This window comes from Crocodylus porosus, unplaced genomic scaffold (assembly GCF_001723895.1).
Source record: "Crocodylus porosus isolate Cpor-Errol unplaced genomic scaffold, CroPor_comp1, whole genome shotgun sequence".
Taxonomy (NCBI): Eukaryota; Metazoa; Chordata; order Crocodylia; family Crocodylidae; genus Crocodylus; species Crocodylus porosus.
The window spans coordinates 123,766,297-123,788,233 of NW_017728943.1; the positions used below are offsets into that span (position 1 = coordinate 123,766,297).

Genomic DNA, 21,937 nt, shown 5'->3' on the forward strand with positions numbered 1-21,937 from the left:
ATTTTTAATCAAGTACTTACCTTTTTTACCTCTCTTGCCTTTCTTTAGTAAAAGCACTAAAGAGTGATATATCTATTTTTAAAAGATACATTTTTAAATAAATCATTACAATTTTTTTATTCCTCCAACATGCAATGAAGCCAATAAGGCATCTCTGACTTCAGAGGTCATTGATGAGGCCTATTTAGCATTACTTACTATTCACAAAATCACAACCAAGAAAATAAAACCCAAAACCAAGAAAATATAATTAAGAGAACTGTCATGAAAAAGACCATAAAGGAAACATGAACCAGGCAACTACTATTTATGTCTGTCTGTTTTAATTAAATATAAACTATACCACCCATGCAATAAGTCCTTAACAATTCATGTCTTACTATGAATGCCACAGTGAAATCTTATACCAGTGACACTGATTTTATATTAAGGGAACAGTTTTTCATCTATAGACTAGATTCAGTAGAGAACACACATTTCTCCATCATATTCATTCACGGCATCCATTTGAACAGCTTAAATGTTAAAAATAAAAGGAACTATTAGCACATCAAAGGACATTTTATTGTGTCTTTGTAGCAGTAATTATTGTTAGAAGTGTGAAGTTACGTGGTTAAAGCCTAAAAAAAGAAAGAAAATGTCTTTACAAGAATCCTTTATTAGGTAGTACATACAGTCATAATATAATTTGCTCAATAGTATTTCTTACAACTGTGCAAACAAGTTTTAATTGAAGCCAGTGAGCTCAGACAGTTGTTCTCATGAAAATAACTATATTAGTATAATATGAAAATAATTAATTTTGTTAAAGCAGTTAATACTCTTTTTCCCTAGGATTAAGCCAAATCCTAAAAGTAAAGTTATATTAGCTCTTGTGAAAATCTGTGGTGCATAAAATTTAATTTGGCTAAAATATTTTCATAGTGATATTAGTGTTTCTATAGTATTGTCAGGCTTTGAATTTTATTAGTAATACAGGTTTCTGGAAAATCAGACACATACTCAAAACAGGAACAGTATTACTCTATAAGAACATTACCAGGTTTTCAAACTATCCTACATTTTTAAAGAATAAAACATAGAGTGGTGTATAGTGTTGTCCCTATATATATTTCAGTTTAAGTCTGAGATTTAAATGTAATTGCTACAACCAACAGGAAGTCCCCTGTGGTTCAGTGGTATCTACCACACAGAAGAGCTGCGTTCAATTCCCAGCCATATTGTTGGTGTGTAGGGGGTCATGTGACTGCATATGCAGCCCCTGGAAGTGCCAGCTGTGAAACTGGAAGTGCTGGCAGAAGTGGACTTCTGGTTTCACTGCTGGCTTGGTGATTAGCTGATGGGGGACCCCCCCCCCCCGCCTGTCAGTGAGCTGGTGTCCCCCAGACTTGGAGGTACCAGTTGCCTTTTCCCAGGCACTTATGCAACTATAGCCATGGAAGCACCAAGCATCTGGACTCAGTCTGGTTTGTGGATTCTATCTCAGTGCCCTAAAGGGAAGATGGAAGGTCTGGGCAACCTCCACTCCTCAAAAAAATTTCTGCCCAGGCATATGCATCAAAGATCTGGGTGGTCCTCATGCATACACCATGATCCAGGAGGATTGATGGTTGCCACTAAAACCAGGTATTTTTCTTGCCATAATTTATAGTGTCAGTCTTGCAAAAAAGACACTCATGCATTATACGCCAATTTAGGTTGCCTCTGAGTTCTTACCTGCTGTGCTATAGCACCTAAGCAGTCTTATTCCCGTTTTCAGCAGAGTTTTATGGGATAGCCAGATTCTTAATATGTTTAATATTTCTCCACCTGATTTCACAGTATAATAACTAAACAATCTGCTGCTTTTCTCTAGTACTGTAATTTCAAGTCAGATCCAACATGAAAATCATGTAGTTAGACTTTAATTATAGTGGTTGGACATGTTCATCCTCTGTGCAACAAGTTCCTTATTAGCTTCAGGTTTCTCTTATTAGCTTAACTGTTTAATATTACTTTTAATATTACTTCAATTTATGGTGCTTCTTAAAAGAAAAATAATGATGATCTAAATTTTCAGCAAGGAAATCTCTCTGCTCCAAATTACCCAGTTCATTAATACATCTTGTATCAGTTATACAAATAAGACAAATGTTTTTGCATTCCTCCTGAGAGAGACTGTTTATATGTAAATACTATCTTTCTATTTATGTCTTTGATCTTCTCTCAGTATTTTTGTTACAGCTTCCCTACACATATTTTAAAGTAAAGAAAACTGTTCAGCTAAGGAAAGAGAGGCTGGTCTGGGAGATACATTCATGTACTAAAAAACCCCAGCCCCAGCCTTAGGGCACTGGGAGCAGCCTCACCTGGGCAGATGGAATGGAAGCCATGCTGGCTGCAGCTGGGAGGTGGCAAATGACTGCGTCGGCTTGCAGTACTGCACAGGTTAAGGTGGGAGGCAGGGCCAGGGCTGGGGCTCTCATAAAACAAAATGACTAAATTGCAATCCAGAAACCTCAGTTTGCAAACATTATGTTGACTTGTATGAAAATCTTGCTTTCCTTGTTTTATGTACAAGCATCTATTCATGGAGAGCTTTGCTGAATCAAATATCCACAATAGTGCTAAAATGTTGCTCAGAAGGCCTTGCTTCTGCTGGATATGTTCATAGCAATATATCTTGTGCTTATCAGCAGCAGGAAGCAGAATCCCTAGATTATTTGTAATATAAAAAGACTGGACTTAATGAAGCATAAATTATTCAAAGCGTCTGAGCTCATGAAAAAATTCAACAGCAATTCTGTGTGCTATTATATTTTGCGCAGGAAGAAGCAATAGAAGAAATTAGACAAATTTGTATACCACAGGGAAATTGTAAACATGGTACGTTAGAGCATATTAGAATGAAAAATGAGGGTCTAAGTTCCCTGAGGTATTGATCATCCATAGGGACAAGAGCTGCATGAGCTCAGTATCTTCAACAATTAGATATGTAGATTCTCGGCAGATGAGGTTCTTTGGATAAATCTGATATCTTTTATTAAATGAACTCGGATAGTTGGAAAAATTCTTCTTTGCAAGCTTTTGGGTATAAATGCCCTTCATCAGGCTGAGGAAGCATCTGCAGTTGGTGTGTGCTTTTTCTGGGTGGAATGAATAGTAAAGAATCCAGAAGCTGGCATACACGCATGATATTATTTTCTTCTTAGTCTTCAAAAGTATTGAATGCGCTGCTGTTTTGTTTCAGTGGGAACTTATATAAAATCAGAAACCTGGGGGAGTAGGGGAGGAGAGATTTTTAGTTGCTCGAACTGTGGATGTAAGAATTATGATTTCACCTTCTTGAACAGTGCTTCCCAACCTCTTTCTCAACATGACCCCATGCCACCATGTGCATGCATGCATGCACTCATGTACCTGATGTATCCTGCCTGATCGCTCTCCTCCTACTTCACCCAGCCCCAAGCAGCCCCTTGCAGGCTGAAACTCTGCCAGCCTGCAAGGGGAACCCATAATTTTCTGCTTTTTTCCTATGGTTTTCATCATAATCAGTCAACACTGTCAAGTGTCTTTGAGATCCCAGATGGGGTCATGACCCCAAGGTTGGGAACTACTGTTCTTGAGCATTAGAACTTTATTAACTTTTCTGCAGAACCCATTATTCTAGCTTTAGGATGAACTGAAGCTACTGTCAGCTGAAGGCCATTGAGACTAAGACAAAAACATGGTGTTTTTGACACTATTTGTCATAGGTGACTCAGAGGGGAGGCATGGGGGGGCACCCCCCGAGATTAGCCAACACTGCCACCAGCTTCCGTGGGCAGTTGCTGCTCACCCCCTGGCCCACCTGACACTGGCATCTTCAGGCAGTCCCCTGCTCACCACCCCCCCTACTGCTGGTATTGTGCAGGTGGTCTCCACTCACCGCTAATGCTGCTGCCTACAAATGGTGTCCCCACAGTCTTGGGAGGCACCAGTCATTCATGCTATCTGTAGGTACCTGCTAATGTGCCAAGCTTATGAAGTGGATTGTGTTGGAAAGGGTATAAAGCAATCTTCTTCCTCATCAACAGAATGGTTAGAAAGGAACTTCATGTAAGAAAGATCCAGACCATTGGTAAAATGTCTCCTGTCAGAGGAGCAGCATGCCTCTGGCTGGGATTTAGATCCATCTAGATCAGTGATTCTCAACCTTCTCCTCATTAGACCTGAGGCATCCCTCAGACAATGCCAGCTCTTGGTTTTATTTCCTTTTTTTGACTACAGGAAAAGAACAGAGCAAGTTACAAGGAACTCAGAAAGACCATGACAGGTCAGAATGTTTTTGACCTGTTATGGATTCCTATTAACTCTCAGTTTATCTTGTGAATCGTGTTTCTATACCAGCCATGCCAATGCACTGCAGTCCCCTTGAAAGGCTCTCAAAGCACCTCAAAGTGCCTAGATGGTCTAAGCAGCCATGTCTTGGAAGCAGAAGTTTATATGGTTTACTGTAAGGCTCCATCCAGTGCCAGCAGGAGGCTGCCTAAGACTGATCCAAACATCCAGCAGCTGGTCCTCCCTTCCTTTCCAGGGGATCTTCTGATATTCAAGCCAGGGCTTGCCCTAAGAATATTGTGAGCACAGAGCCCTTCTCAGTTGCACATTCTTCACAAGTACACACACACAGTTATGCTGAGTCTAGCAGGTTATGCTGCCAAGGTTATGCTGAGTCTAGGAGGCTGGAGGGAGATTTGGATTTATTATTATAATAATTATTGCTGTTGTTATTATCAAAGCCCCTGAAAACAGTATATATCTTCAGATTAAGGAGATTGTTTATCTGTGTGCAACAGGGACAAGAGTGTAAGAAGCAGCAGAAACCAATGGCGTTCTGAGCTCAGCTACGAAGAGTTTTGTCCTTTGGGAGTTCTAGTGGTGCATGTACCCGCTTCTGAATCATGTGTTTACAGCATTACTCAAGAGTCACTGCAGGGCACTGACAGAAGTGACATTTGTTGTACAGTTGGTCCCCTGAAAGCACTCTACAGCCATGCCCTGATAGAAGTGCATGGCTGCAGAGCTCCTTAGAAGTGCTCGATGACGTGACAAATTAGCCCTCATCTAATGAGGGTTCAGATGAAGGAGCTCCAATGTGCTCACCTTCATTCACTTCAATTCCTGCATGCAATTGGGGCTGGGTTGCTTGAGCCCACCCCCAGACTCTTGCTGTTTGCAGGATGGGATGGGGGAGAAGGGAGAGGAGGGAGCTCTGGGCTGGGGTTTGCCCAACTTGAACCAGAAGTGAGGGCATGGATTGGAGCCACCCCTGCCTCAAAGTCCCTCCCCCATTCCCCTCCAGCTCAGGCTGGGCAAATCCCAGACCGGAGTCCTCTCCCTTCCTTTTTCCCCCTCTCATCCTATAGAGAGCACCAGAGCTGGGAGGGGGCTTGAGGCTAGGGGAGAGAAGCTGCAGGCAGGCAGCTCCTCCCCTAAATCAGCTCCAAAGTGCAGCTCTATTCTCCCACCCCCACTGGACCAAACAGGGAATGCCTGGGGGGCGATGACAAACTGATTCATGGGGCTTTCTCTGAAGCGCCAGGAGTCAGAGCAGGGAGCAGCCCAACAATCTTGCCAAAGTTACTTCATAGCTTACTGTGGCTACATAACCACCAGCTATGCAGCACCTGCCAAAATGAACAGGTTACAGGTTTACAACTAAAAAGGGAAAGACCCATTTTTCTGCAACCTGCAGTTAATGTTTGGGACTTCTTGCCACGGGAGGTGGTGGAGCCTGGTAGCAAAGACAGGTTCAAAAAGGGGCTAGATGCATTTGTGGGTGCATGGCTGGGCGATTAGGTACACACTGACTGCGGGTGACAGATCTGTTCGTGGCTATCGAACAGAAAGGCTGGAGGGTTTCCTGTGGCATCTCTAGCCCAAGTGATGAATGCTAGAGAGGGGGCTGAAGAGGGGGAGGGTGTCAGATACCTGGTCCCTAGGTCTAATCAGACCCACGCAGGGCACGATGCACCCATAGCTGTACCCTGCCGGTGGACCCTATCCCCCCAGCACACCTGAGCTAGTGCCAGCTTGGGCCCCATGCCCAGATCCCAGAGCAGCTGGAGCAGTGTCTGCCCAGGGAATAGCTTTGCAGGTCTTAAATATGAAATTACTATATTGGAAGCTTGAAATTATCACACTGAAAAAGCATGCAAATTAGGCTTATTTACTTTATAATGCTCCCTGTAGGTGTCAGTGAGTGTCGCAGGGCACTTTGGTACCCTGCTCCTAGAGAGTTTTGAACTTAAGGGGGAAGGTGTGTCACAGGGCACTTCAATGCCCTGCTCCTACAAAAGGTACAGGTGCTGGTTGCTGGGGCAACTGCAGTTGGTCAGCTGACTGGAAGGGGGCAGGGCCTGACCTACATAAATTATCCAGGCTGAGACCAGGGAGTCAGTTCCCTGCTAGCAGCTGAGGAAGAGGGAAGTCTGAGCAGCTTCTGCTTAAGGACACTGGGTGGAGAAAGCCCTGGTAGGGATTTTGAATGATGGTTAGCCAGTTGGCTTAGAGTTTACGTTGTAGCCCAGGAGCTTTTCTGTTTGGAGTTTTCTAAGACTGGAGGACTGGGTGAGGCTATTAGGGGTTGGAGGAGGCCTCATAGGGGCTCCATGGTAGTGTGGGGGCCCTGGTGCCAGAGAGAGCACAACGTTCAGGGGTGCACTGACTCCAGCCCTGAGAAGGGGCACAGAGGACTGGGGGCCAGGTAAGGCTGAGGCTGCCTGAGCCCCACAGGAACTTGTAGACCCAATGAGGGGATTTGGGGGCCAGGCACAGCTACGGCCACCTGAGCCCCAATTGTGAGAGGTCCCAGAGTGGGCACAGGCGAGAAGCCCCAGAGAGCACTCACTTAAGACTCAAGGAGGGGATTCAGGGGCCAGGCACAGCTACTGTCACCTGAGCCCCAATTGTGAGAGGCCCCAGTGTGGGCATGGCTGCAAGAGAGGCCAGGGAGCGTCCACGGGAGGGCGCAAGCAATTAACACGAGCCCAGGGAACCTGTGAGGGTGCAGGCAATTGCATGACAAACCGGGGACACCTGTAAGTGCATGGCAAGGGAGTGACCATACAACATCTGGTACATCTGTGAGGCTTGGGGCATGGTATAGGGGTGGTAGGAGCCATGCATAGCCTGTAAGGCTGGGGTGCACCAAGTCAATACACAACGGGGGCCAGGATACACCAGAGCACTGTGTCTAAGGGGACAGAAAGGCAGCCTCCCTTATAAAATACCTAACATCAAAGACATGGCGGGCGAGAACGGGGGTGCTTTATCTCGGACTTAGCACAGTAGGGGGTGTCTGGAGAGATCACGACAGCTCCTAGGACCCTGCCCTGTAACAGCGAGCAAGTGAGAACTGGGTCATCAGAGTTGAAGCATTTCTTTATTTGCAGGCAAGCAGTGGTAAGAAAATGCTGCCAGCAGACTCCAAAGGGGTTGAGTCCCCAAGAGTGACTGGGGTTTTTGCACATGTTGCGTCAATCAGCTGCCTCAGAACTTATCCTACATGTACCTTGAGCACTCTTATTATTACTAATCCTACTTCGTGCAGCGGTTGAAAGTATCCAAATACAATGCTGATCGTGCACGTGGCAACACTACCAAGGACGCACCACCAGCCCGGCGGCCGCCCGCTTACTGCACACCAGCAAGCGCCTATGCCCTGCGCTTGCGGACACCCTGCAGCTGCGGGTGCGCGTAAGCTGACACCGGGGCCGGTGGTGGAACTCCAAGCCCCGCGCATGCGCACAACATACAGCCGCCTGCTCATCCAGTCAGTCACGTGTCGCCCGGCTAGTGGGGATCGAACCCCAGTTCTTTGGGGACGTCCGTGCGCCTGCGTCATGACGTCACAACCAGGAAGACGCTACAGCTTGCGATCCCTCCAGCGGCCACGAGGGGACTGAGTTTGCACCCCTCACTCCCAGACCCGGTCCGGCCATGCTGTTCCGCTTCGGGGTGGTGGTGCCGGCGCGGATGACGGAGGGCGGCGTGGCGCTGCTGGTGGCCGGCTCGCGGCCGGAGCTGGGCCAGTGGGACCCCCAGCGCGCGCTGCCCATGAAGCTGGCGCGCCCCACAGCGCCGCGACCCGCCCAGGAGCCCGCACTGTGGTTGGCGGAGGCGGCGCTGCCGGATCACGAGGCCGCCGCCCCCTTCTGGTACAAGTTCCTGCAGCGGCAAGGCGGTGACGTCACCTGGGAAGGTAAGGGCGGGCGACCGCGACGGCCCGCCCTCCTCGTTGTGACGTACGTGCTGCGTCACGGGCGGGGCGGGGCGGCTCCCCATGGCGATTAAACGGCCTCGCCTCGGTTACCGAATGCCGGGGCAGGGCATCTGCCGCCCCAAAGCAAAAAGGGGCAGTGTTTGCTTTGCCCCTCCACCATATATACTTTCGCCCTTGTGCATTTACATATATTTGCATATATATGAATTTGCGTGTATGCAAATGAGGTGTCACCTGGCACGTTGCTGGTTGTCCTGCCCCCCCACCATTGCTGACCACATCCCTGGGAGCTGGAGGCTCCCTTCTGCCCTCACGTAGTACATTTACATATATATGAATATGCACACATGCAAATGAGGTGCAACTTGGCAGGTGGCTTGTCGGCTCCACCCCCATTGATGATGTCACTGTGGAACTTGGGCTGCCCTGAGAGGAAGCTATGAGGAGGTCTCGCCTTGCTCAGTCTTCCTCCAGGCCCACCCCCGCCCCCCATGATGGCAGGTGAGCCACACGGTACCCCTCCGCCTGCCTCAGCTGGAGGTGTCCAGCTGGCCCCGTCCTTTGTGCCCAGCGGGGCTCTGGCATCCACAGAGCAGGTGGAAGCCAAGAGGGGCAGGGAGGACCTTCAGACCAGCGAACACTGCACCCGTCATCCACCCCGGGCATGTGCCAAAGCCGTGCCCTGTGCAGGTGTGCAGTCAGGTGTCATGCAACTGTAGCTTCCCCACCAGCACAGTCTGCTGCATCGGGCAAGCTGCATCACCAGGAGCATCAAGCCTGGCTCTGACATCGTTCTCTTGCCAGTCTAGATTAGATATGTTTGCCTTTCTCTTTCCTTCCCCACTTCGTGCTAGTGCTAGGTGTGATCAATCTGTGGCTCGGGAGCCACAAATGCCAGGAAGAATAGCAGGGCGTAACATGTAGCGGATCGGAGCAGAGAGGCATCATAGAGGTAGGGAGCAGAAAGCGGAGTGGCTGATCAGGCAGGAAACGTGGGGCAGAGAGCAGAAAGCAGAGCAGCAGATCCAGCAGGGAGCACAGCACAGAGAAGAGGAAGCACAGCAGTAAATTTAATAAAGGAAGGGAATCAGAGTAGCACTCACAGGGGGGTGTGGGGCTAATTTGTGGTATACCTGCTAATAAAGTTGGCCCTCACTGCACAAAGCCATCAAGTGTTGCATAGTATTTGTCATGTTAATTGGGCTATTTCACTGAATATGACTGTAGTATCTTGTACAGAGGAGAGAACGGGTATCCTGACATTTACTGAACCAACTAAAAATTGAACTGATCTTTTTCTCAGCAATAGACACTATACATAGTGGAGGGACCAGAGTTGGACGTAAGAATCCTACTCTTTTAATAAGGACCATCCATTTATTTTTTAGAGACCGTATTTTTCGGACCATAAGACGCACTTTTTTCCCCCCAAAAGTGGGGGGAAAACGAGGGTGCGTCTTATGGTCCGAAGGTGTGCGTCCCGGGGAGACGGGGCAGAGCTTGCCCGCGGAGGCGGCGGAGCCCGAGCGGGACACCTGCCGCTTGTTTATGCCGTGTCCCGGGGAGACGGGGCAGAGCTTGCCCGCGGAGGCGGCGGAGCCCGAGCGGGACATCCGCCGCTTGTTTACACTGGAAGCCGGCGCCTGTGCCGGTGGCCGGGAGCCGGCAATAAAAATGGCCGGCCACCGGCACACATAGTCTCTCCTGCCATAAAAACTGGGTGCGTCTTATGGTCAGGTGCGTCTTATGGTCTGAAAAATACGGTAGTTCCTTAAAAGTTGACTCTACACACAGGAACCGGGACAACACAGCTGCACTTTGCACATTTGGAGGGATACATACAAAATCTCAGGAGTTACTTGCACCTGCTTGAAGGAAAACAAGTTGCCATAATTGTATGTAAAAGAAAGCAAAATAAATACACTGAGGAGAGATAATAGTTCATTAACATTCAGTCTTTGAGAATGACATTTGTTTGTGATGTAAATAAGATGTGCCACTGATTCAGTTTCTTGCATTTAACAACTAAATTACACAGCATGCTCTACCTGTGTTGACAATATCTTTCTTTTGCAGAAGTCCTGGAAAAGTGAATTTATGAAATCAAAATATCTCACTCATCCAAAGGATCTATAGTAGGTGCCAAGTTCAGTGTAATACTTTGCTAGGTTCTTCTACATGTATCATAGATAGACTTTCACTATAAGTTTACACATTTTATAGCAAGAAATAAAGCTGTGTGTTTTGAGCTGGCTTTGGTGTCAGTCTGAAGTTATTGCCCCAGGGCTTGTACGAGAAAGGGAAAGCTATGGAAGCGTGGGCAATTTTAACAGCAGATATACTGACAGTGGTTGACTTGCTCCTTATAGGAGCAGTGCTCATGCAAGTGTTACGATTTTGAAGCTGAGTTATTTCAGTCAAAAATAAAAAGGCTGGTTTATCTAGAGCAGTGGTTCTAAACCTTATTATTTATACTTGAGGTACCCCGGAATGGATTCCAGGCATCCTTTCGAAAATGCCACAACTCTTTATTTTCATTTGCTTTTTGACTTCAGAAAAATAATAGAGCAATTCTTTTATTGAAAGAACCCAGAAAGACTGCCAAAGGGCAGCATATTTTTAGTGCTATGGATTCCTATTTGAAATCCCTAAGTTTATCATGTGAGTCATGTTTTCCTACCTAACAGTGTACCCTGGAGCACCCTTGAAAGGATCTCAAGTCAATCTGGTTCAGAATCACTGATCCAAAGTGAGCAATCCTCTTTTCAGTTGTGTTACTGAATCTTATGAAAAGTTGAAGGATGATTTAGTCACAATGAGGCAGACCTATGTCCATTGGAAAATACATCTCTCTCCTCATTCTTCTGTGATAGGCTTGAGCCAATTAGGCAGGGATCCTGTAGCCATTTGGGCCTAGTGGAATATATAGAGGAGCACAGTTAAAGTTTCAAGCATCTGACATGCAAGTTTTTTTTCTTCTTTTAATTAGTAGATCAGAAAAAAATACTCAAAATCCTTTCTCCAACGTATCAAGGAAAATGATGGCCAGAAATTTTAGGACTTAAGATCTTAACAATTTGAGTAGCTGGAAACAGAGAAAAAGATGAAAAAGTGTCTGACTTGGATGACTGCTGTAAAAGATCAATCATAGGCTGATGTTCCTCAGTTTGCTTTCCATCTTCAGAGCCAAGCAGAAAGTGCTGGCTGATAAATACCATGAGTAACCTATAGTGGATACATTCATACAGATTGGTCTTAAAGGTACAAAATGGTACATACTCAGTATACCACCCATTAAACAAGTATTTGTATGCAAAATATATAAAGATACTGTAGCTTATCCTTAGATGCTTGTTTAATGGGTGGTATACTGAGTATGTTCTAGCCTGTACTTTTAAGAAAAAAATTATGAAAGATAAATTGTCTTGTGTTCGATGGTCAGTACTTCCTATGTTTAACTGAAAATGCTCTTGGAGAAACAATATAACCCAGTTGTGACAACATCAGATAATCTGACGGCATAGTCACAGTGAGAAATGTGATTTGATACTGGGGAGCTCAGAATTATAGAAGCTGAGGCACTTCACTGTAATCTGCCAGGTTCCTGTCTGATTATGTTAAACTGGATACAGCATGGCTATAATACTGAATTGTTAAAGGCAACTGCTTTAGATAAGAAAACTATTTTAATATATTTTTAAATTGCTTATATTTGTTAAATAATACATGTAACAATCTTGACAGTAACCACAAATATTATGTGTATAATACTTTTTTACCTAGTTGCACTGTATTGCAAACTCAGACTTACCTAATAACCACAACACTGTTTTGGGATGAATTGGTATTTGAGAAAATTTAGGCAGAGAGAGTATGATTCTCTCTAGTCACAGAAACAAGTAAGCATTAAAGTCAGGCAGCAGGATCTGCTTGCTTTTCCTTAGAACAGAAATTTTCATGTGCATTGTGATCCAAATAAGGTCACTGACTTTATTTTTATTCTGATCTCACTTGAAAGATTCTCAACTCTCTATAGTCAGACATTTCTGCTGACCTACTTCTGACGTGATATCTGTGGAAGACTTGGTAGATAACAGCAAATAATTTGAGAAGTATTTTCTGTTTATAACTTTCCAATGACTGCATCTTATATGTCTCCCTACATTCTGCTTTTTCACCTTTGTATCAAATCATAAAAGCTGGGATTGTACCTTCTTTTTAGTTTATAAAATACTATCATGTGGTTTGCTACCATAATTGACAGAGTTTTAATTTCCTGGCTTATGTTTAGATTCTTAGTCCAACATCATAGCAACGTAGGATGCCTATCTTACTTCCCCTCACTGAATTTCAGTTTATTTTTAAACCATAGAGAATATATAGGGTTTGCATTCTACATAAGGAAAATTTAAAATTTTTGTTTGTCTGCACTTAAGAGACTTTTGAACTTCAAGGAATACAATTGTAATTGTCTCCTGGAAATACCATGCTGCAGAGTAGTTCTTGTAAATTTTTTTCAAGAAGTTGAAGATTGTATTTTAAAATGCTGATTCCGTTTTTCTTAAATTGTGTTCGTGTCACACAACCATTAGATTAACATAGTTTGGTAGGCTTTGCCTGTGGCACGGCAAAGAGCGGTGCAAGTCAGTGTGTCTACATTTGCAATTAATGCAAAGCAATAAAGTCCAGAGCGTATTGCTCCTGGGTGCACTGTTTGAATGTGCGCCGGGACTATGGCATGCTGAGCTGGGTCGGAGCAGCTTCAGATGGCAGAAGGCCATGGGGGTCAGCATGCCAGCCCAGAGTTGCTCCCTCCCTGGTTGGTGTGCTGTGGAGGGGCTGGCTGGGGCATGGGGGTGCTCCAGGTATGGAGCTAGCTGGCAGGCAGCCCCCTGTACTGAAGCATACCATAGCCAGCTGCACCAAGTACTACCAGGTTGCAGAGTTTATTAGTTTACTCAGCCTAATAGGGTCAGATGTGTAGGTGCCAAGATGTTCACTGCAGAGCTGATTCATCAACTCCATAGTAAATGCCTTGCGTATACGCTCCCGGTATGGAAGAGCCTGACAAGTTTGTGTGTGGGGAAATGTGTGATAGTGCATAATGCCTGTCTCAGCCAGGATTGAGAGATCTACCATTTACGGTCACACTATTTTTTCTGCTCTCCTAATACATATAATTATTGTGCATGGTGCCTTCTGTTTTTGAAGTGCTTTGGCAAAAAGTGACCATTTAAGAAAAAGAATTATATCTTGTTCATGCTAATCTGCCTACTTTTGTGTTCTGGGGATGCTCTGGGCTCCAAGTCAAAGCACAAAGGTCTTTTGTTTTTCTGTCTTTCGGGAACAAACAAACAAAAATTTAAAAAGAAGCATACTGCACATGCCAGGCCTGACCACATTCCTTCTATAGCTCTACTAGTTCCTGCTGACTTGTGTTAAGCAAGTGAAGTTGTACAGTTCCTTTGGGAAATGTCCACCTTCAAAAAGTACTTCAGAAGTTTGGTAAGCTCATTAGTCCATGAAAATGTAATTTTCTGTGAAAATATTCACAGAAATAAAATCTGGTCTTGACTTTCAAGTGCTATGAGCATTTAATTCTCTGAAAACATTATTGGAGCTAATGCCCATCAAAATTTTCAGCTCAAATAGTAATTAAAACAAACTACATATTTTATAGTATGCTTCCCCCCACTTCCCCCTTCAAGAATAATCAAGCAGGGTTGGCAGCTTTCATTCAAACCTCCATTTCTGCCCCTCCCACTGAAGCAGACTACTATTAACTTTTCTCAACGTGGAATAAAAAAAACTCTTCATATGTGTCAGCACATTTTTTTTTGTCTGTTTGAAATTTTGCTCTGTTGGCTGCTCAAGAAGAGAGTGTGCTATTTCACATTAAATTTATTGGTTTATATGTCAGTTGCAGTGCCTGCATGCTAGGTGCATAAACTTTGGACATGAGAAGAGTACTGCTAGTGCTTTTAATTGCCAACCTTCTCCTGGAGGTCTGGAGAGTTCTTGCTACTTTTCATTGCCAAGTCTGTTCAGCCACTATCTCATCAAGGGTCTGCTTCTTCTCTTGGTTGATGGAGAGTGCTCCTGCCAGCAGTGCTTGACTGTCTCGGTAACCTTGATGTTGTGGCTCCTAATATTGTGTGCCCATATCTAGGGTGATGCCCCTGCCCATCTTTTTCAAATCCTATCCATGTTGCAAGTCACTACATCCCTTTGTCTTGATTGCAGCCATTCCATTTCAGACTGAAAGATAGCTTCTTGATAAAATTGCAGTTTTTCCAAAGCTGCTTTTATGTAAAGAGAAAAAGAAGCCCTGTAACTGGTTTAATTTGGAGATCATTTTGTGATGGGTTGGTGAATGTCCTTTCTTTCCTCCCATTCCCTGCATCTCCTGAGACTGTGCTCCATCACATTTCCAATATCTTTTTGCTTTCCAATTGATTTTTTTTTCATTTCCCTTTCTGCATCCTTTACTCCTGTCTTACTTGCTCTTTCATTTTCTGTTGTTTTTTTTCTTAGCTCTTCTGTCCCAGTTTTGCTCACTCAGCAGAAGGCTACATGGTACATAGACTGTGTAGCTTCAGCAGTTTTGCTCTGGAGTGGGGCCATATGCTATCATCCTTGTGAGCAGTACAAAGGAAGAGATCCCAAGATGTGACCTATGGGGTTCCTGTGGAGCTTGTAGCTCCATACTGGAATAGCTAATATCAAGTGCTATAATATGGATCAGGGGAACAAGAATAAGGAACAGATGGTTGCCTAGCTGTGCTTTGAATTGGAAAAAAACCACTTCCCCTTCTAAACCCTTAAGGTAGCGGGGTACAACACAAGCGAAGATCTTGCACAGTAGCTCTGGAGAAGAAGAATTTTAGACGAGTCATTCTTCCTATTTTCTGAGGTGCACCTCCTATGCCTCTTTCTGCCCACCACAGATCTACTGAGTGAAGCTAATGGCTTCTCACTGGCAAAAAAATTGCTGTTTATATATAACAAATACACTTTTTCAGTCTTACTATTTGTGTTTTATTTGCTGGTCTGATTCCCACTAGGTGTCACCCTCTTACTGGTGTAGAGCCAGTGCCTCCACAACCTGTACAGATTAATGACATTCTTAACTAGTTTCAGTGTTTACAGTGATCTGTTTTGTTTTTAATGGCATGTTAGGACTTTATTTGCTCCACCTACATAACTTAGTTTTAAACAGATAATATCAGGGAGGGAACATAACATGTAATTGGATATTGACAGCAGAATACTTCTGTTAATATACAGTGCTTTATGGTGTGTCTGTTGCCACTTGGAGAGAGAGAATGTTAAACACTTTAATGACTTTCAGATTTGTGAAAACTTTGGTATGAATAAAAAAAGAATAATTTTGCAATCAGTCACAGAATTAATTATACTTTCCTCTTTTGTAACTGCTAGTAAATCCATGTCTTAGTGAGCCCATGCAGGTAAATGTTCAGTTTACCATAGCATATAGTGTTTTATCACATCAAATCTAAAATATCGCGTAGTTCCTTGAGGGAGCGTCATTAGAACTGATTATGATGGCATTGAGAACTAGTTTATTATCCCTTTATATCTGATTGTGAGTATGGTCTAGGCCTGTACTATTAAGATAAACTAATAAAACTTCACTTATACAACTAGGTAGATGAAAGCTTGTTGAATGTTTTATGTTGCTGTTATTTTGTAGTAGCCCATAGCCTACCTGTGCTGTAATAGCTTTTCCATATAGAATGGAAAATAAATCATTGTATGGAAAATAATGCCATGTCAATTTTTCAAGTGGTTAGGTAGACCCTATTTAGAAATTTTGCTTAGTCATGCATTCCTCTAGCATCTGTTTGCTTCATCACAGTCTGCACCATCTGTTTGGGAGTATCTGTGGTTTGCATTAGTTGAATTCTCTTCGAATTGCTTTTCTGGTTTGATCTTTGTTATTAGCCTGGACATTTGACTAGGCATTGTGAATAAAGTAGCAGTTCCTACTAAGACGAACCTGTGCTGTTCACACCTATAGAGATACTTAAACAGGAGGTTTTGATAATTGTTTTAAAACTTCTTGTGTTTCTAATTTCAGATAATGGAGTTTGATTATTGAAATGTGCTCGTCTTTCCTTTTTTCCTCTCTTAAAATCTGATCAAGGGTATTAAATACATGTATCCTTAAAAAGGAGGCTGTTGGGATTGAGTGGCCTGAATCTTGGATCCAACCTGTGTCTGGGTAAAATTTTCTATTATTACCCATCCTTCTGATAAAATAATATGTCAGCTCTCCAAAGAATGGGCTCCAACAAACTTAAAACCCTGCTTCCTCTAATAAAAAATAATTTTCCCTGATCGGCAAGTATCAGATACTAATGAGTACATTACTTTCCCAGATGTGTCTTCTGAATCAGTAGGGGATTGAAATTGTGATTTCCTTTAAGTCCCTCAGATAGCAAGAAATCTGTTAAATTTATTCTCTAGTCTCAGAAGCTCTAAGCTCAAATTCTTGATACTTTGTTTGAAAAGAAAACTAGTCATATAGTTCTGGCTCATAAAGGAAAAATCTTCTGGTTTTCAAACAAAAAGAAAACTGACAATCAATAAGGAGTTAGTGCTGCTAATGCAACAAATAAATAGTCTTTCTACTTAACCAGTGTAAGAGATCCAACTGCTACTTCCTGAGTCTAATGGAGGTACACTCTTGAAACTGCAGGACAGCCAGCATTAAAAACATAGTAATTAGGGTACTTTTATTAAACACAGGAATAACAACTCAGTCTGACACATGGAAATCAAATGCTGTGTTGGCAACATTTGGCAGACATATCAAAACAAACTGAATTTTCAGTGACTTAATCTGTTAAGACATTAAAGAGTCAGGAGTCTAAAACAGCCCTAAGAATCCTTACCAAAAGCAATTGCCAAAATAGCTGACCTATTTAAATTCTGGTGGGGGAAATTCAGCCCTTCCTTATTTTGGTTTTTTTTTAACAGTCAATAGGAATTTGGTCTTGGTAGGATAGAGGCAGAGCTTATTTGAAGCCTTCCAAGACTGAATTTCACTCAAACAGTTAAGCAGGCAGGGAGACTTTCATAACAGGATCTGATGTAAAAGATAAGCAAACTTTTGTATATGTATCAGTGGAAGTCCAATTATAATAAACTGTAATAATGACACCATGCTGTACTGCTTGCAGACAGTGAGGCCCAAATTGAAAGAATCAGGCCCAAAATAAAACCCAAGGGTTTTGTCCAGAGCAGTTCAAACTAGAGGTACACCGATATATTGGTCCATATCAGACTGGAACTGATAAAAGGAAAATTGACGTTATCGGCAATTGACCTTTTTTGGCCGGTGTAGCTGATAATGTCACCAATAAATGCTGCATGCATGCATACAGCTGCCATGCATACTGCCAGGAATGCAGCCCAGCAGCTTGGAGAGCACTGGCTGGACAATGCCCTCTTAACCTGCCAGGCTGCATGTTGGCTATTCGATCTATTAGCTGATGTGGCTGGTTAATAATTGGTCATTGGTATGAGCAAAAAAAAAATCTTTATCAGTGCACCCCTAGTACAAACATTAGGAGGAGGAATCAAGGAAACATTCAGAGGAGCAGTCCCCTTCATCTTGAAGAGTATTTTCTGTCCACTTTTATTCCCTACTGATCTTTTAATTTTTTCCCCCATTTTTTAAAATGTCTTTGGAGATTTTCTGTTCTTTTGTTGCTTATGATGGTGCTTGTGGTAGTTTTAGGGGAAGTCTTACTGTAAACTCAGATTTTCTTCTTCCTGGTAAAAGAACCTTTTTTTTTTTTTTAATGTATTTTTAGGTAATGTTTAAGATGACATATATAACGGCTGGTATCCACAAGTATTATACATAAATAACTTCTGCTATGTCCCCAGAAGATGTAACAGTAACTCTAAGAGTGGGTCCCTGTTCCAATACAATTTGGAAATTGTTCTGACCCTGATTGGAGTGGGGAGCAAGGGGAAAAATTTATGCACCTAAACTCAAAAAATCTCTGGTCAGATGCAAAGGGATTGAGTAAGACAGGAACCCTTCTCCTATAGGGTACATAGTATCTCCACAGCTACTTTTAAGAAGCCACTCTACCCAAGGGCCTGGAATAGCTTCCATGGGTGCTTTTTACTGTCTCCTGCCTGCTACAGAAGTGGTTCTCAGCTTGGGTGCTTCTCGGCTTAGGGGTGTTGCACAACCTGGAAGGTCACTCTGCCTGCATTAGGGTTCTCTGACAAGTTTTAAGGAGACAGAAGTCCCTGGTCCTACTGCAGCCTTTTCCAGTCTGACCTCATGTGGTGTCTCCCAGAAACAGGTATGTAGGATAGATGTACCTATCCCATGCATCTGTTTCCAGGAGAAGCACGGAGGACCAGTGTTGCTGCCTGATCCATCTAATACTGGTTGCTGCATCACTTCCTGTAACTCCTAAGACCTGCTGAATTCAGATGGCAGGAGGATGCCAGTTCCATGGACCAGCAGCCTGATCTGTCCTCCGTAGTTGCTCCCTGGGGCCAGCTGACTCTCAGGACCAGGATGCATAGTAGTGAAGGAATGGTGGTTCCTTGTAAGGGAAGCCAGAGTTTGCTGGAGATCTGGGGAGACTACCTTATGAAGGCAGGAGCCATACTTGGCTGGGGGGGAGGAAGAGAGGAGGGAAGTGACAGGATGGGACAGTTTAACCCTGAACTGTGCTTCCCTGAGCAATGCCAAGCACAAGGAGGAGCAGCCTTCAGTTGGATGGCAGTAGAGGGTCCAAGCAACAGGACCTCATAGAAAGGCAGCTTCCCTTTTCATTAATCAAAGCCCGTGAAAGGACTGAGAGTTTCTAGAGGCAGGAACGCCTACGGCTCAAGAAAGCTTCGTGTCCAATCTATTCCATTTTGGCCCCCCCTACAGAAAGGATGTGAACAAATTGAAGAGAGTCCAGCTGAGGGCAGTGAAAATGGTTGGGGGATATGATTTCTGAAGAGAGATTGAGAACTGGGCTTATTTAGTCTGGAGAAGAGAAGACTAAGGTGGGATTTAATAGTGGCCTAAAACTCCCTGAAGGGGGCTTCAAAAGAGGATGGAGCTGGACTGTTCTCAGTGATAGCAGATAACAGAACAAGGAGCAAAAGTTTCAAGTTGCAGCAAGAGAAACAGGTTAGATAGGGAAAACTTTCTTACTGGGAGGGTAATAAAACACTGTAACAGACTACCCAGAGAGGTTGTGGCATCTCCATCCTTAGAGATTTTTAAGACCTGGGTGGACAGAGCTTTGGTTAAGATGACTGGTCACCTGACCCCAGATGTTTTTCCTGCTCATGCAGGGGGCTGAACCCAATGATCCTTTTACTTTCCCACAAATTCACAGCCTTGATTCCTAATAGCATAAGCCTCCTTACTAAGGATCTCTGACTTTACCATTGTTCAGATCCTTTTCTTTGTTTCCCACATCACTGGATATATCAAAAACAGATTAAAAGTCTGTCAAAACCTGTAACCCACAGGGCTCATATAGTTAAGATACCATCAATATATGTGGCTACTGGTACATAAGGGAGTGATGTGGTTTACCATCACATCCAGCCACCTTCGATGTCCCAGTTCAAAATCAAAGCACCCATTTATAGCAGAGCTGACCAGGGGGTGGGGCTGGAGGTGCCAGCCTTTGGTACAAGGCTCAGTCTCACACCTTAGCCATTCTGGCATTATGTTCCTATTCAGACTATAACCACAAAAACATTCCCTTTCTCTTTCAACTTAAGGCTGAATCCTATTTCACCTTTATGTACCTAAGTGTTATGTACACATTCACAGGGCACATCTATGGGAGATGTTTACTGTGCAGATGACTAACTAGCTGCACAGTAAATGTTGTGTGTCTACACGTGTGCCCGGAGTCAACTTATTTACTATGCAGGAGGATAGTACATGTATTTACAGCGTTTACAAGTTCCCGTTGTGGAGTAAAAAATTCCACAGCAGCACACATGTAGATGCTGTCCCAGCTGGCTAAGGCGCGAGGGTGCTTCAGTGCAGGGCTGTCTGCTGGCTAGCCCCACAGTGAAGCACCCTCATGCCCCAGCCAGCCCCTCCTGTGGCATGCTAAGCCAGGTCAGAGCAGCCCTGGGCTGTCAGGTTGACCCCCAGAACCCCCTGCCAGCCAGGGCTGCTCTGACCTGAATCAATGTACTGCACTCCCAGGCACACATGCAGACACACACCCAGGAGCAATAAACTCTGGAGCTCTACAATAAGCTCCAGAGTTTATTCATGCACATTAATTACACATGTAGATGCACCCACAGAAATCCAAGTTTTGCCACTTACAGTTTGGATTCTATTTCCCTTTGTGATGGACTTAGGATCCTCAGGTGTGCATGTGCTAGGCAGAAATGGGGTTGGAAGAGGAGAAGAGGTCACATCCAGCTTTTAGCCCAACAGTTTACTGGTTAGGGTACTTGCCCAGCACACGCTTGCTCTCTCACTTGCTCTCTCACCTTCAGGGCTGTCCTTTAGGTCCAAATATCTCTCCACTGTCTGACGATGGACCAGTAAGAATAAACTGAGTTTTACAAAGGAGCTAACTCAGTTCCATCTGTCTCAGTTCAGCTCCTACCAGCTCTAACAGAGGACATTTTGGTAGGTTAATGAATCACAACCTTGTCTGGATTGTTCAGAATGAATATGGGTCCTCATCCCCACAGGAGTAACTAGTCTGGAATTGACAGCTGCTCCAAAATACCAGCTAGCACAGACTATCAGTAAGGTATAAGAGACAGCAAAAAGATAGATTGAATAAATGACACACATCAGAAAAACAGTGACTGTACATTAAGACTAAGACATGAGAACAAAAAAACTAGATATGAACTTACCCTGAACTTTCCCCTTAAAAATACCACTTTTGGATCTGACTACGTCAGGATTTTCTGCAAGCAGCTTGTACCACCCAGCTTCTGTCAGCCAGGGGGGCTAAATCACCCCAGGAATCCTTAGATAATGATTTCCATCTCAAGACATGCCTTAATTATCTTCTTCTTATCCATCCATCTATATTGTTCTATTCAATTCTTGGGGAGTATATGTATATTATGCAGATAACTTTCTCCCTCCAGATACACTTCCATTTATTAGGCCAGGTGTTCATGTATCTCCTGTCCCTACTATATCTAGGAAATATTTACTTCCTTTCAGTCATATAGACTACTAATCCAATATCCTTAACAATTAATTATTCCAGAGAGAAATAGTTTTTCATTTATTTTCCCTAATGAAGTAAAATATCAGCCTGATTAGACTTCTCCTCAGCTAATTTTTCTTCCATTTATAATCTAAACCACCACTGTTTGAGATAAAGCGTGGCTCACATATGTATCCACGCGCTTTGGCTGACCAATATGCACAGCCACCTCAAACGTTGAATTCTCGGAGTTTTTTTCCTCAGTGAGCCAGGCATTGTTCCTCTTAGGTGTGAACAGCTGTGGTACAGCCTTGATGCCTAATCAGTACTCACTTGACTGACTCAGTAATTGCTTGACAGTCACATTATAGAAATACATTCAAAGCAAATATTAGGATTCGTACCAACATGGAAATGATAAAGTTAAACACAGCTTAGCTTTAGATACCAATAGAGGCCAAACACCATAGCAATAAATCTAATTTGGGAA

The 21,937-nt window shown here is 43.8% G+C and overlaps 1 protein-coding gene across 1 annotated transcript in view; it reads left to right on the forward strand.

Annotated features, from left to right (window-relative positions):
• Nucleotides 1-7,380: 7,380 nt before the first annotated feature.
• The window catches only part of EPM2A (EPM2A, laforin glucan phosphatase), a 63,866-nt gene continuing 49,309 nt past the window's right edge, over nt 7,381-21,937 (forward strand). The window contains exon 1 of the mRNA XM_019550128.1: nt 7,381-8,224. Coding sequence (XP_019405673.1) covers nt 7,963-8,224 — 262 coding nt within the window. The 5' untranslated portion in view covers nt 7,381-7,962. The remainder of the gene's footprint in view (nt 8,225-21,937) is intronic.